The sequence below is a fragment of the Salmo salar genome, chromosome 24 (assembly GCF_965601325.2).
Source record: "Salmo salar chromosome 24, fSalSal1, whole genome shotgun sequence".
NCBI lineage: Eukaryota > Metazoa > Chordata > Actinopteri > Salmoniformes > Salmonidae > Salmo > Salmo salar.
In genome coordinates, this window is record NC_138314.1 from 25,553,108 (window position 1) to 25,569,225 (window position 16,118).

The 16,118-nt window shown below is 42.9% G+C and overlaps 1 protein-coding gene across 1 annotated transcript; it reads left to right on the forward strand.

The window, feature by feature from the left end:
- The first annotated feature begins 11,075 nt into the window (after nucleotides 1–11,075).
- On the forward strand, nucleotides 11,076–13,243 carry apja (Apelin receptor A). The gene is given in 1 exon segment (NM_001140368.1): nucleotides 11,076–13,243. A coding segment is annotated over 1 exon segment (1,086 nt). The 5' UTR covers nucleotides 11,076–11,204; the 3' UTR covers nucleotides 12,291–13,243.
- Nucleotides 13,244–16,118: the final 2,875 nt, after the last annotated feature.

Genomic DNA, 16,118 nt, shown 5'->3' on the forward strand with positions numbered 1-16,118 from the left:
GAGTATACTATACTTTTATTAACTTTACTGTACTCTACTGTATTGTACAGTACTGTACTCTACTATACTGTCCTGTACTATACTCTACTTTGTCATGTACTGTACTCTGCTGTTCTCTACTGTACTGCATTGTGCTGTATTGTGCTATCCAAACTTGTAAAACATAGATGTTCTATGATTTGGTCAGATTTGGTCGGGTCCGAACCGGACCAAATCTCAACCAATTAAAGACATTATGTTTGGGCCAAATCAAGGCTGGTCAGGACCGGACCAAATCTGAACCAATTATCGAGGTCTATGTTTGGGCCAAATATAGGCCGGGTTTGGACCGGACGTCTGTGGACGTTGAAATCAAAGCCAGTCCAGCCAGTCCAGACAACATCTGAACCAAACATAGACGTCAGGTCCGGACAGGACCAAAAAAAGAAGCCTAAAAGACGTCGCAGTCGATAAGTGCTTAGTGGGTAGTGAATGGACTGCCCTGTCCAACTCATCCATGGAGCTACAGTTCTGATTTTATGGACCCCCAGGACAATTCCTACACCTATGCTTTTTATAACATTGAAGGAATAGAGGCTAAAATACTGCTGAGGGGACAGACTGACGTTTCCAGACGAGATAATGATGGTATTTTTACATAAGCAGATGCCCTCGTCCAGTTTTGGGATGTTATTTTAACCCAGCTTTGTTAAAAAAAATTGTACAAGTAAACTGACATTTTGAGCATTTCCCCATCCGAGAAGTTAAGCCAACGTTTTTGACTGTCTGTGATGTGGTGTGTAGCGGTGCACGGTGAAGGATTTTATCATCTTCCTTCGAACAACAATACATGTTTGTGAAAATCTAGAGGAGAACTCAGACTGAAAACAGGTGTGTTGCTTGTTAACAGAAATGTGCTGAGGGAAGCAGAAATTAAACAATAGGTGAACCTTATCAACACAATCACTTGTTAAAGTCAGATGGGGTTCTAGTCAATTCAATGGTGAAGTCAAGGCAAGACAGCTGTGGGAAAAGGATAGAAGTTTGTGTAACCGGTCGGTGACTTCATGTTTGAGCAGCTAATTAGGTCAGCACAACGTCTCCAGGAAGTTGTTAGGAGAGTAAGCTCCTACAGGCCCAGTTACGGTTAAGGGAGAGCAAAGTTTGATTATAACTTTTTGCACAAGATACAGCCACTCACCCACAAGTGAGTCACTTCAAGTGACGTAGTATCAAGAGCAGGAGCATGCAATATTATCCCCCCCAAAAACAGGACAGTACTCACCATCTCTGTAAATCAAATGGAGTTGTGACAGGTTAGCAGCTCTGCCAATCACCACAGTAGGAGCTGTGCCCTTACGTAGGGGGTGGGGTGATGATGTGGGCTCGTGACACAGGAGTGTGATGTCTGCTGATACAGCAGTCCCAATGCTTAGCAAGCTGATGTGAAAGGTCAGAAGCCCTGGTTTATAGCAACCTGCTGTAGGCATCGGCACGAGGGAGAAGAGATATACAAACCCCACTGGGCACAACATCAATTAAACGTCTATACCACGTTGGTTCAATGTAATTTAATTGAAATGATGTGCAAACAATGTTGATTCAACCAGTGTGTCTCCAGTGGGACAAATATTAGCAATATTAGACTCTTATTAGAAACGTATTTCAAAGTGTCAGACAGAGTCACGTACACAACCTTCCCCATAGTTCTTCAGGAGCCGACAGACACCCTATGTCCAGCGTCTTACCTTAGCCCCAGACCCAGGCCTACTCAGGTAACACCAGGCTGTGACCCCGGCCCCCTTGTCCCCCTGTCCCTGGGTGCCTGGGCGTGATTTGTGGGGCCTGGGGTCTGGTGCATTGGTCGACAAATCAGGAGGGCCAATCTGTTTGTGGCTGACAGCTTTACACTTCAAACAGGTCCCTGGTCACAGATTACACCCTCCATGACTTATGTCTCCCCCCAACCACTCCTCACCAGACTAGAGCTGACAGGTGTCCATTATAAATGTCCCCAAGTTCCCTGTTATTGATCCCACTGAACTTTGTGTGAGTGAGATGCACAACGGACAAATTGCACCCTCTGCTCACTTGCTGTTTAGGGTATAATGGACGTTCAAAAAATCCAGCTGTGTACATAGAACCAGTTATTGTTTTATACTGAGGTCATTTAAGGCGATCTGAGCCAACAACCTGGTCTCAGAGCATTTTGTATTATTCTGTACGTAAATCTGAGACACACCATGTAAAGGTATGCGTGAAGGGCTGTAGAAAGTCAGGCGCAGGAGATCAGATAGTTGGTAGCAAAACGGAGCCTTTTATTTGGCGACCCAAAAGCACACGGAACAAACTAACACGAAATACAAATAAGGGTTTAACATAACCCAGTGTAACCAGCCTAACGTCCGCATTCATGAACAGATAAACAATCACTCACAAACAAACATGGGGGAACAGAGGGTTAAATAATGAACAAGTAATTGGGGAATTGAAACCAGGTGTGTAAGACAAGGACAAAACAAATGGAAAATGAAAAGTGGATCGGCGATGGCTAGAAGGCCGGTGACGTCGACCGCTGAACGCCACCCGAACAAGGAGAGGGACCGACTTCGGCGGAAGTCGTGACACACCATCAGTATGATATATTACATTTCGTATAGTATGTATTATTTTGTGGATGTCCATCACCTATTTCATATGATATGTTACGAATTACAATTCATAGTCTGTTATGAATTTGCAAAATGTACAATATGTTACGAATTTGCAAAACGTATAATATGTTATGAATTCTAGCTAGGTGTCTAACGTTAGCTAGCTCGCTAACATTAGCTAGGCTAGGGGTTAGGCATAGGGGTTAGGGTAAAGTTAGGGTTAACTTTAGGAGTTCAGTTAGAGAGTTAGGGGAAGGGTTAGCTAAAAGGGTTAAGATTCGGGTTAGGGTAAGGGTTAGCTAACATGCTAAGTAGGTACAAAGTAGCTGAACAGTAGTAAGTAGTTGAAAAGTTTCTAATTAGCTAAAATGATCAAGTTATCTTGTGATGAGATTCGACCTTGCAAACTTTCGGTAAGATATTTAACCATCTGTCTTCTGTAACCATACCAAACGTAACATATCATAATAAATGGAGTGTTACATATTTACGTACAGAATAATACGAAATGCTCTGAGACCAGGTTGAAGCCAAAGATGGCTGTCAGTCAAGACTCAATGCAAAGAATATGAAATATTTGAATTCTGGAACACCCACTCCCAGAGGGGATTGTGGAGTTTGGTTCTTTCCAAAACACTCAAGATGACTGATATTCTGTTAGGATTCTTGGAAAGGGAACAATGAGGCTGATTCCTCCAGCTCCTAAGCAGGTTAGGGGAGAGTTGGGTAAGTTGAGCCACCCTTGTTTCTAGTAAACCGTACACAAAATGTATCATTTGACCAAATATTTAGGAAGAGGTCATAATTGTATGAAGTCTGTGAAGGAAGAAACCACATTGAAAAAGTTGCAAGCAAACCGATTTTCACCAAGTCAAATGAACTTATTGTGTTAGAGGTTTCATGATGCTTGTACTGTATCTAAACCAAGTAGATAGTTTTAAGACTGTTCTATTGTCACGCCCTGACCTGAGAGAGTCGTTTTTTTCTCTGTTTGGTTAGGTCAGGGTGTGACATGGGGTGGGCATTCTATGTGTTGTATGTCTATGTTGTTTTTTCTTTATTGGCCGAGTATGGTTTCCAATCAGAGGCAGCTGTCATTCGTTGTCTCTGATTGGGAATCATACTTAGGCAGCCTTTTCCCTACCTGTGTTTGTGGGTTATTATTATTTCTGTGTGTGTACGCCACAGTTGCGTTGCGTTACGTTTCTTGCTGTTTACCTGTTTATTGTTTTGGTTTGGTTTTCTTCAAATAAAGATGTGGAATTACCGGCACGCTGCGCTTTGGCTCATATATGACAGGGAATTTGAAGATAGAGAATGTGACATCTATACATCAGTTGAGGTCTCTATTAGCTTCAATGTGAGATCTAGCATGAAAGTGCATTCTTGTAGCTGTGTGGGCTAAAATAGTCAAAATGTTTGCTTTGGGGTAAGCTGAGTCAATGGCAAGTTGAGTGAATTGAAGTGTTTTCTTCCCAGGCGTAATGCAATGCATCAAATCAAATTGTATTTGTCAAAGGCTTCGTAAACAACAGGTGTGGACTAACAGTGAAATGCTTACTTAGAAAATAGATAAATAATAGACAAATAAAACAGGTCATAATAAATACACAATGAGTAATGATAACTTGGCTATACACAAGGGGTACCAGTACCGAGTCGATGTGCAGGGGTACGAGGTAATTGAGGTAGATAATATATCTATATATAACTAGGAATAAAGTGACAGATAGTAAACAGTAGCAGCAGCGTACGTGATGAGTGAAAAAAGGGTCAATGCAGATAGTCCGGGTAACTATTTGGTTTACTATTTAACTAACTGTTTAGCAGTCTTATGGCTTGAGGGTAGAATCTGTTCGGGGTCCTGTTGGTTCCAGACTTGGTGCATCGGTAACGCTTGCCGTGCGGTAGCAGAGAGAACAGTCTATGACTTGTGTGTCTTAGATCATTTTTAGGGCCTTCCTCTGATACCTCCTGGTGTAGAGGTCCTGGATGGCAGGGAGCTCGGCCCCAGTGATGTACTGGGCCATCCGCATTAACCTCTGTAGCTTCTTGCGGTCAGAAGCCAAGCAGTTGCCATACCAGGCAGTGTCGCTCTCAATGGTGCAGTTGTATAAATCCTTTTGAGGATCTGAGGACCAATGCCAAATATGTTCAGCCTCTTGAGGAGGAAGAGGCTTTGTCGTGCCGGCTTCACGACGGTGTTGGTGTGCTAGGACCATGATACTATAGATCCTTAGTGATGTGGACACTGAGTAACTTGACGCTCTTGACCAGCTCCACTACGATGTGAATGGGGGACTGCTCGGCCCACCGTTTCCTGTTGTCCACAATCAGCTCCTTTGTCTTGCTGACGTTGAGGGAGAGGTTGTTGTCCTGGCACCACACTGCCGGGTCTCTGACCTCCTCCCTACAGGCTGTCTCATCGTTATCTGTAATCAGGCCTACCAACGTTGTGTCGTCTACAAACTTAATGATGGTGCGCGGCCATGACTCCAACTGGGACTCGCTGGGAGGTAACAACAGTGCTTGGCCCAGGTTAAAAGTATTTCAGGTGTTAATTCTGTGTTAAAAGATGCTTAAAATTATTAAAAGACAAAAAACCTATTGTGAAATAAAGGTAGAAATGGTTTTAAAAAGGTAGTGGTAATTTGTAGGTGGCTTAATTTACCCTGTACCTGGAGTAAGTTGTGCCAAGACACCACTTTTGGACAAGCTATGTTGTCTAAACTGTAATTTTTAAATGAACTCTCATTATTTTCAGGGAGACATAACATCCTGAAATATATGTAGATATATTTGTTATAAAGAATACTATATTTCCCTTGATGGAGTGGTGCTAAATGTAAAAAAACGTCTCACCTAACCCCACTCTCCCCTAAGATTTGTTTCTCGAAGTCTGCAGTCTGAACAACACAGCCGGGGTGTGACCAGGGTCGCTGTGAGACAGAAGCAGTCATATTGCAACAGCAGGGTCATTTGAACGCCAGATCAAAAGCACTCACAGCTGTGTCAGGGCCACCTTAATCAGCTCTCACATGTGTGGTCTAACCCAGAGACAGCAAAACAACACAGGGACAGGGAAAGACTTCCACCGCTGTCACATTAACCAGTAAAATGGACAGTGTTAGGGATCTGTACAAATACATGAATAGATTAAGCAAGGAAAATCTATTAAATCTGATTTGATTATAATCTAATAAACACAAATGTAAGCTAATGATCAGATGGAAAGGTAGTTTAATGTGCTTCAAAAGTTCATTATAGGTTAGTAGGCTATGTATTATATGTATTATATGTAAGACCCAGACAATGGGCTAACCTGACCATCTGTTTCTTATCTGCCCTCCTTTATTTATTTATTTGTGAATTTATTTATCTAACAGATTCTGGGCCTGAAAACAGCAGGCAGCCAATCCTCTCCCTGGGGAGTGAGATAGAGGCAGACCCCAACCTACAGTTGAAGTCGTAAGTTTACATACACTTTAGCCAAATACATTTAAACTCAGTTTTCACAATTCCTGACATTTAATCCAAGTAAAAATTCCCTGTCTTAGGTCAGTTAGGATCACCTCTTTATTTTCAGAATGTGAACTGACAGAATAAAAGGTAGAGAGAATGATTTATTTCAGCTTTTATTTCTTTCATCACATTCCCAGTGGGTCAGAAGTTTACATACACTCAATTAGTATTTGGTAGCATTGCCATTACATTGTTTAACTTGGGTCAAATGTTTCGGGTAGCCTTCCACAAGCTTCCCACAATAAGTTGGGTGAATTTTGGCCCATTCCTCCTGACAGAGCTGGTGTAACTGAGTCAGGCTTGTAGGCCTCCTTGCTCGCACACGCCTTTTCAGTTCCGCCCACAAATTTTCTATAGGATTGAGGTCAGGGCTTTGTGATGGCCACTCCAATAACTTGACTTTGTTGGCCATTTTGCCACAACTTTGGAAGTATGCTTGGGGTCATTGTCCATTTGGAAGACCCATTTGCGACCAAGCTTTCAAATCAAATTTCAAATCAAATCAAATGTATTTATATAGCCCTTCGTACATCAGCTGATATCTCAAAGTGCTGTACAGAAACCCAGCCTAAAACCCCAAACAGCAAGCAATGCATGTGAAAGAAGCACGGTGGCTAGGAAAAACTCCCTAGGAAAAACTCCCTAGAAAGGCCAAAAACCTAGGAAGAAACCTAGAGAGGAACCAGGCTATGAGGGGTGGCCAGTCCTCTTCTGGCTGTGCCGGGTGGATATTATAACAGAACATGGTCAAGATGTTAAAATGTTCATAAATGACCAGCATGGTCAAATAATAATAATCATAGTAGTTGTCGAGGGTGCAACAAGCACGTCCGGTGAACAGGTCAGGGTTCCACAGCCGCAGGCAGAACAGTTGAAACTGGAGCAGCAGCACGGCCAGGTGGACTGGGAACAGCAAGGAGTCATCATGCCAGGTAGTCCTGAGGCATGGTCCTAGGGCTCAGGTCCTCCGAGAGAAAGAAAGAGAGAAAGAGAGAATTAGAGAGAGCATATTTAAATTCACACAGGACACCGGATAAGACAAGAGAAATACACCAGATGTAACAGACTGACCCTAGCCCCCCGACACATAAACTACTGCAGCATAAGTACTGGAGGCTGAGACAGGAGGGATCAGAAGACACTGTGTCCCCATCCGATGATACCCCCGGACAGGCTTTAAGTTCCTGACTGATGTCTTGAGATGTTGCTTCAATATATCCACATAACTTTCCACCCTCATGATGCCATCTATTTTGTGAAGTGGACCAGTCCCTCCTGCAGCAAAGCACCCCCACAACATGATGCTGCCACCCCCTTGCTTCACAGTTGGGATGGTGTTGTTCGGCTTGCAAGCCTCCCCCTTTTTCCTCCAAACATAACGATGGTCATTATGGCCAAACAGTTCTATTTTTGTTTCATCAGACCAGAGGACATTTCCCCAAAAAGTACGATCTTTGTCCCCATGTGCAGTTGCAAACCATAGTCTGGCTTTTTTTATGGCGGTTTTGGAGCAGTGGCTTCTTCCTTGCTGAGCAGCCTTTCAGGTTAAGTGGATACTGTGGATATAGATACTTTTGTACCTGTTTCCTTCAGCATCTTCACAAGGTCCTTTGCTGTTGTTCTGGGATTGATATGCACTTTTTGCACCAAAGTACGTTGGTGCATCTCTAGGAGACAGAACACTTGAGTGGTATGACGACTGCGTGGTCCCGTGGTGTTTATACTTGCGTACTATTGTTTGTACAATCTGAGGTCTTGGCTGATTTCTTTTGATTTTCCCATGATGTCAAGCAAAAAGGCAGTGAGTTTGAAGGTAGGCCTTGAAATACATCCACAGGTACACCTCCAATTGACTCAAATGATGTCAATTAGCCTATCAGAACCTTCTAAAGCCATGACATCGTTTTCTGGAATTTTCCAAGCTGTTTAAAGGCACAGTCAACTTAGTGTATGTAAACATCTGACCCACTGAAATTGTGATACAGTGAATTAGAAGTGAAATAATCTGTCCGTAAACAATTGTTGGAAAAATTACTTGTGTTATGCACAAAGTAGATGTCCTAACCGACTTGCCAAAACTCTAGTTTGTTAACAATACATTTGTGGAGTGGTTGAAAAACAAGTTTTAATGACTCCAACCTAAGTGTATGTAATCTTCCAACTTCAACTGTAGGTGTGTGTGTGTGTGTGTGTGTGTGTGTGTGTGTGTGTGTGTGTGTGTGTGTGTGTGTGTGTGTGTGTGTGTGTGTGTGTGTGTGTGTGTGTGTGTGTGTGTGTGTGTGTGTGTGTGTGTGTGTACGTGCGTATGTGTGTGTGAGCATGTATGTGTGTGTTTCTTAATTAATTTACTTTATATTTGTGGTGCATCTGGGACTAGATGTTTTTTTGCCTAACAATATTTCCTTCCCCTTTATTCTGTTGCCTTTGCAAACCATATGTATTGAAAATAAAAAATTCTGCGAAGATTATAATGCACTCTCTCGAACACACACATCACACACACACACACACACACACACACACAATAGCTGAGAGCTGTTGTTGGCTTTCAGGAGGACATTAGACAGTAGTTACTGCTGCTGAGCTGAGGGGTAGTTGTGTCTCTGCTGAGCAGCGACTGGGCGCCAGCTTCTCCATGCCGATGAGCGATGGATCAGAAGTGTAGAGTGAGTCCAATCATCTGTGTTCCCTGGATCCTCCCAGATCTCCCTATGCTACCCTGCTGCCTCAAGTTGCGATTGCCTTCTGTCTGTCTGTTTCTCTCTCTCTCTCTCGCTCTCTCTCTCTCGCTCTCTCGCTCTCTCGCTCTCTCTCTCTCTCTCTCTCTTAAGGTTTAAGCAACTACTATTGTCCAAAACATTAGATTACACTGGTTGTCAGTTAGATTGACCTGCAGCCAGAGGTTTTGCCTTGGAGGATGGAATGGTGTCAATTTCCAATGGGTGTCAGCGCTGGAGCGATTTCATCACTCTGATGTTGTCCTCCATGACAATGTTGAGAATATACATAGTATTTTCTTTTGGAGGAGTATTACAAAATAGCCTGCATTATGTGTCAGAGCCCCTGCACAACACCATGGTCTCCACCGGGAGGAGCAGTTCCTTCTGGAGCCCAACAAGTGTCCAACCGCTCTAGTAGTTGCCTATAGGGTAGCTTTGTGTGGTTCATAAGCATTAGCCTGTCGGACTTTGAGCAGCTGAAATAACATTATTTCAAAACAATGTATTGTGTTGTGTGCCTTGCTCAAGGGCACATTGGCAGATGCTTCACTTAGTTGGCTCAGGGATTCAAACTGGCGACCTTTCGCTCTAACCGCTAGGATAAGGGATGAGTTTAAATCTTATAATCAATTGCCAAATGACCTTGATTAGGCTATGCATTCTTTCCTACAATGTTTTTTGAAGAGCTCAGTAGCTGTAGCCTGTTATTGAAAAATCCCTGCACTGGTTTTCTCAAGCGCATAGGCACTGAGCAGAGCTTGGGTGGTGGGGAGAGAGCCAAATAGGCCTAGCATTTTCACTTGTAATTTTTTTTTAAAAGCCGGAGTAGTTTAGGCCTATATGTTTACATTTTTGCATTAGCAAGTTAAACCTATAGGCCTACCACCATCAAAGTAAAGCAAGTTAAACCTATAGGCCTACCACGATCAAAGTAAAGCAAGTTAAACCTATAGGCCTACCACCATCAAAGTAAATCAAGTTAAACCTATAGGCCTACCACGATCAAAGTAAAGGAAGTTAAACCTATAGGCCTACCACGATCAAAGTAAAGCAAGTTAAACCTATAGCAAGTTAAACCTATAGCAAGTTAAACCTATAGGCCTACCACGATCAAAGTAAAGCAAGTTAAACCGAATGTGACGTTTCCTTTAGTCTTTTTATCATGGAAATTAATCCCTAGTGAGAATTGAATTCACACATCCCTTGAGCTGTCTGTTTACATTTAATTTAATCATTAAACCCGTTTAACCAATTCTAAAGTGCCCGCCTATCAATCTAATCACCATTTGATGTTTTTATCCAGACACACCGAAGCTCTGCATGTTGCATTGGCAGCTGAATAGTATTCCTTATTATTGTCATATTTGAATAACCCTATTGCTAAATTGTTACACTTTATTACATTTTAAATAGAGCATTTTGAGAACCAAATGTAAGTGACAAGACCATCAGGTTAGGAAATCTCCAGGCATTTACTTTTAGCATTGAGGCATTGACATTGTAATTTAGTAGTTAATCTGTGAATTACAAAACTTGCTTGTCCAGACATGCCATGAACCGTTACGATTGAGCAATAGTTCTCAAAATCAATTGAAAATCTTTGAAAAGGTGTGTTTGATTTATTGTTGAATTTAAAGCAGAGGCAGCATGGTGCACCAAATATATGTTTTTTATTTATTTATTTAAAAAAACATTTACATTGGAAGTAACACTTTTCTCTATGAGCTTATTGTCTAGTGTCTCACAAGCTTGTCTAGTTGCATTATTTTACATGTGGGGGTTTTCTGCACTACTTTGAAAATGAAAGATTATTCAGCATCAATGAACGTAACTGAAAGTGATGAAAATTCTTTACAATAACGTTTTCAAGAATATTTCAAAATAGATCACTTTTTTAGGGAGACAATTGAAGTTTATATTTTCCCATTCCATTTTCAAATGCTATGAATAAAGCAAGACCTGCTTCATGATTCATCGCAACTGGATAAAGGCTGGTGTGTGCTGCTCTAGAGAGAGGTGAGAGGAGGGGGTGCAGGGCTAAGTGTTTAATGGGGAGGGGGAGGGGGATTGGTCCTGGGAGGGAGGGAACTAGGGGTGTGGAGCACCGAGTTTAAAAAGCCAAGCAGCATTGCACCACTCACTCATACTGCCTGTGCTCTCCTCCAAGGACTGATAGGGACTCACCATTCCTTAAACATGACTTTTTCTCAATTTTTCAGTGTTGACATTTGGTTTGTTTGAATTTTACTGAACCAGCTCTGGACTGCACAGAAAGGATTTTAAAAGTTTGAAATTCTTTTCCATTTCAAACTCAAAATTGACTTGGAACATGGATCCCACTGTGGAGTATAGAGATAGCTATGATTATGATTATGGTGACAACGAAACTATGTGTGACTACTCTGAGTGGGAGCCGTCCTACTCCCTCATCCCTGTCCTCTACATGCTCATCTTCATCCTGGGCCTGTCTGGGAATGGAGTGGTCATCTTCACCGTCTGGAGGTCCAAGTCCAAGCGCCGAGCAGCAGACGTCTACATAGGCAACCTGGCCCTGGCTGACCTCACCTTTGTGATCACTCTGCCCCTCTGGGCGGTGTACACAGCACTGGGCTACCACTGGCCCTTTGGTGTGGCCCTGTGTAAGATCAGCAGCTACGTGGTGCTGGTCAACATGTACGCCAGTGTCTTCTGCCTCACCTGCCTGAGCTTTGACCGTTACCTGGCTATCGTCCACTCTCTGTCCAGCAGCCGGCTGCGGTCGCGGGGCACAATGCTGGCCTCCCTGGGGGCCATCTGGCTCCTCTCAGGCCTGCTGGCCGTGCCCACTCTGCTGTTCCGCACCACTGTGGACGACATCAACAGCAACCGCACCACCTGTGCCATGGACTTCAGCCTGGTCACCCTAAACGAGAGGCACGAGTCCCTGTGGATCGCAGGACTCAGCCTGTCCTCCTCTGCCCTGGGCTTCCTTCTGCCTTTCCTGGCCATGACCATCTTCTACTGCTTCATCGGCTGCACCGTCACGCGTCACTTTAACAACCTGCGCAAGGAGGACCAGAAGAAGCGTCGTCTGCTGAAGATCATCACCACCCTGGTGGTTGTATTTGCCATCTGCTGGACCCCATTCCACTTGCTGAAGAGCATGGACGCCCTCTCCTACCTGAACCTGTCTCCCAGCTCCTGTGGGTTTGAGCGCTTCCTCCTGGTGGCCCACCCTTATGCTACCTGCCTGGCTTACGTTAACAGCTGCCTCAACCCCTTCCTGTACGCCTTCTTCGACCTGCGCTTCCGCTCCCAGTGCCTGTGCCTGCTCAACCTGAAGAAGGCCATGCATGGACAGATGAGCTCCATGTCCTCCACGCTCAGCGCCCAGACACAGAAGTCAGAGATACAGTCTCTGGCCACCAAAGTGTAAAGAGAGGGGAGGGATAGGTGGAGTGGGACTGCTGGCTGGTTCCCTGCTGCCACCACAGGAACACTGACTGGTAAAAACAGTTTTTTGGTGTCCGTTATTCAGATGCTTTTAAGGCGTAACAGACAATGAACCATACCAGATGAATGGACTTTGTTTTCCGGAACATGGGTTTGCATATACAGTATGTTTTCATTCTTGCGTATATGTACATTTCTCACCCATTTTCAATCCAACGGGTGTGTCAGTGAGTAGGGGAGAAGCCCAGGGAGTCCTCAGCCCTACAGAGGTTCCCTCTAACCCCTGGACTGGACTCTGAAGCTGGGGAGAGTTGGCTGAGCTCCATATAGCTGCTTTTTTCCCCCACATCTCAGAAAATGACAGAGGTAAATATACTTTTCAGACGGACTCTATTTTTCCTCTTCTCCCTTTCAACTGTTATTCTTTACTGTATGAGGGACCAGAACCCTGAACAAAAAGACAGACGGTCATAGAGGGTTTCTTTCTGTTGTTGTTATGTATATCACATGCAAACCAGTTTACACTGGGTAAATCACAAATGTACAGTATTTTCATACTTTTGCTGTTTCAGATGTGTTGATATTTTGTTTTATTACAAGCACTTGTTAAATGAATGAAATGTAAAAGAGAGGAAAATGTGTTTGCAAAGAGACCATATCTTCTTCAGGTTGTTGTTTGTGAAGGTAGGAGACAGGGCAGGGGGGGGATGTGTAAGAGGAGGAAAGGTGTTGCAGCTTAATTACAGAGTTTGAGGAGGAGACAGGGGCAGACAGGCAGATGGCAGCTGACAAATGTTGTCAGGGAAGTGGGTGGGGGCTTTACAGTGCCCTCTGGTGCCGGGGAGGAAAGGGAACTTCATGAATGTTTTATTGTATTGCATATATGTTTTTGACATCTGTGTAACTAACTGTATTAAAGAAATATGATCTATGAAATGGATCTCCTTGTTGATCTTTATGTAGAATTTTATCTTTAACTTTGGTCGTGTTTGATGTAACACACAAAGTTCTGTCTTTGAGGAAATTCATGATTAATCGTTATGGTGTGTTAATGCTTCATTCATTCTGCACATGTGAACTTTCACATTAGTTTATTCAGTATAGGATTTCAACATCATCCTGTTATTTCAGTGATAAGGATGTCCAGAGGGCTGCAGCTCTGCTATGAATGTCTTCTTCTTGGTCTACAGCACTGGACCAAACACTAGACCCTATTCAATCAAAACCAATATACAGATCTGAACGATAAGGAAAGAACATTTCTCCTGTGAACGTATATTCCATGCAGAGGTTTGAAAAAAGTGGAGTACTTAACGGTGTCTAGAGATTATTACATCAAATATTTGGTTTGTCACTTGCTTCGTAAACAACAGGTGTAGACTAACAGTGAAATGCTTAATTACTGGTCCTTTTCCAACAATGCAGAGTAAAAAAAAAAAAAATACATATATATACAGTACCAGTCAAAAGTTTGGACACACCTACTCATTCAAGGGTTTTTCTTTATTTTTACTATTTTCTACATTGTAGAATAAAGCCTGATTTGCGCAGTCTCCTCTGAACAGTTGATTTCAAGATGCGTCTATTACTTGAACTCTGTAAAGCATTTATTTGGGCTGCAATCTGAGGTAAAGTTAACTCTAAGTAATTTATCCTTTGCAGCAGCAGAGGTAACTCTGGGCTCCCGAGTGGCACAGCGGTCTAAGGTACTCAGTGCTAGGGGTGTCACTACAGACCCTGATTCAATTCCAGGCTGTATCAGAACAGGCTGTGATTGGGAGTCCCATAGGGCGGCGCACAATTGGCCCAGTGCCGTCCGGTTTAGGGTTTGGCCTGGGTAGGCCGTCATTGTAAATAACAATTTATTCTTAACTGGCTTGCCTAGTTAAATAAAGGTTAAATAAAAAAAATCGAATTCCTGTGGCGGTCCTCATGAGAGCCAGTTTCATCATAGCGCTTGATGGTTTTTGCGACTGCACTTGAAGAAACTTTCAAAGTTCTTGAAATTTTCTGGATTGACTGACCTTCATGTCTTAAAGTAATAATTATTTGAGCTGTTCTTGCCAGAATATGGACTTGGTCTTTTACCAATAGGGAAATCTTCTGTATACCACCCCTACCTTTTCACAACACAACTGATGGCTCAAACGCATTAAGAAGGAAAGACATTGCATTCCAGGTGACTACCTCATGAAGCCGGTTGAGAGAATGCCAAGATTGTGCAAAGCTGTCATCAAGGCAAAGGGTGGCTACTTTGAGGAATCTCAAATATAAAATATATTTTAATTTGTTTAACGTGTTATTTCATAGTTCTGACGTCTTCACTATTATTCTACAATGTAGAAAATTGTAAAAATAAAGAAAAACCCTGGAATGAGTAGGTGTGTCCAAACTTTTGACTGGTACTGTATATATAGTGACATGAGGAATAAATACACAGTGAATAACGAATAACAAAAAAATACAGGGACCATATGTATCATGCCATATAAATAAAAACAAATATTGTCACATTGTGAATCACTGTCTATCCCATAGCACCAGTAGGGGAACCTCTAGTTCCAGTTCTACTGGACTGGGCTGTATTCACTGAGCAGTTTGCAGGCCAAGCCCCCACATGTTGCTGAATAGTGGGGTAATTACCAATGAGTGACTCCTCTAAGGGGCCCTTTGATTTGACAGTAATGAGCTCTGTTGGACATAATCACTGAGTTTAGATTGGATGGAAGAGGGGGTCTAGGTTCCTAATCCTGGCAGAAGTTGGGCTGCAGGACAAGTCAATGTTTGTCCCTGTTGACAAGAGATTGCAGTTAGAAGCACTGAGTAGGGAGGAGGTGGGGGGAGGAGTGGGGTGTCTGCAGATGCTCAAACCGACAGACGCCGGTGATAAGAGCGGAGGACTCTTCCTGTGGTGATCAGAGGGGGGGAGACAGACAGAGAGATAGAGAGTTATTGGAAAAGATCATATATTTACAGTTTTGTCGTATTTTATCCTTTAACACAGCCAAATCAAACTACATATGTGAAATAGTGAGAGAGAGAAGTAATTCATCTTTTTGTACGTGAGAGATCATATTACCCGTTTACCATCTGGGGAAATGATAAAGCATGAAATAAATCACATATGATTGTAATTCTGTCCTTATGCCATAACCTCATCCCTTAAAGGACACAAGTAAATTCAAGCATTTAAGTTTGACAGACTAAGCATGTTGATCATTACACCTGATTAGCTGATTATAAACAAATGACTGATAAGGGATAATGTAATAAAAGATAGAGTGTAGCGAATCTTGCACATGGTAGACTGGCCAGACCTGTTGTTGTTATTTAGACCAATTGGACTGACAGCTGTCTGATGGTGTTAGCCAGTAAGGCCCCTTTGGAAAACTCACCCAGAATACAAGCTGACCAAGGCAGCGTGGGGATATGAACGCTATAGCCAGTGAAAAAACACAAATGTTAGCTCTTTAAAAGCACAGACATGTTTTCTGTGATTGTGTGTGCGTGTGCGTGTGTGCCTGAGTGAGCATATGTGTGTTTAAGTGCATCATACTTGTTTACATTTATGCTTTGTGTTCTAAATGAAATCCTTCATGTTTTGTTGTTGTTCAACCTTTTTTTCAGTGTTCAAGACCCCACCCAATGAATAACAGAAATGCCTCATCAGGGTGGGGGCTTGCTTGGGAGGACGCTTGTGTTTATCTTCAACGGTCACACAGCTGTCACCCCTTGTCAAAACGGAGAAAGCCCTGCAGCATATACCCTGCTTAATCGATGTTCACCACCAGTCCAACAGGTGTCTGTCCTC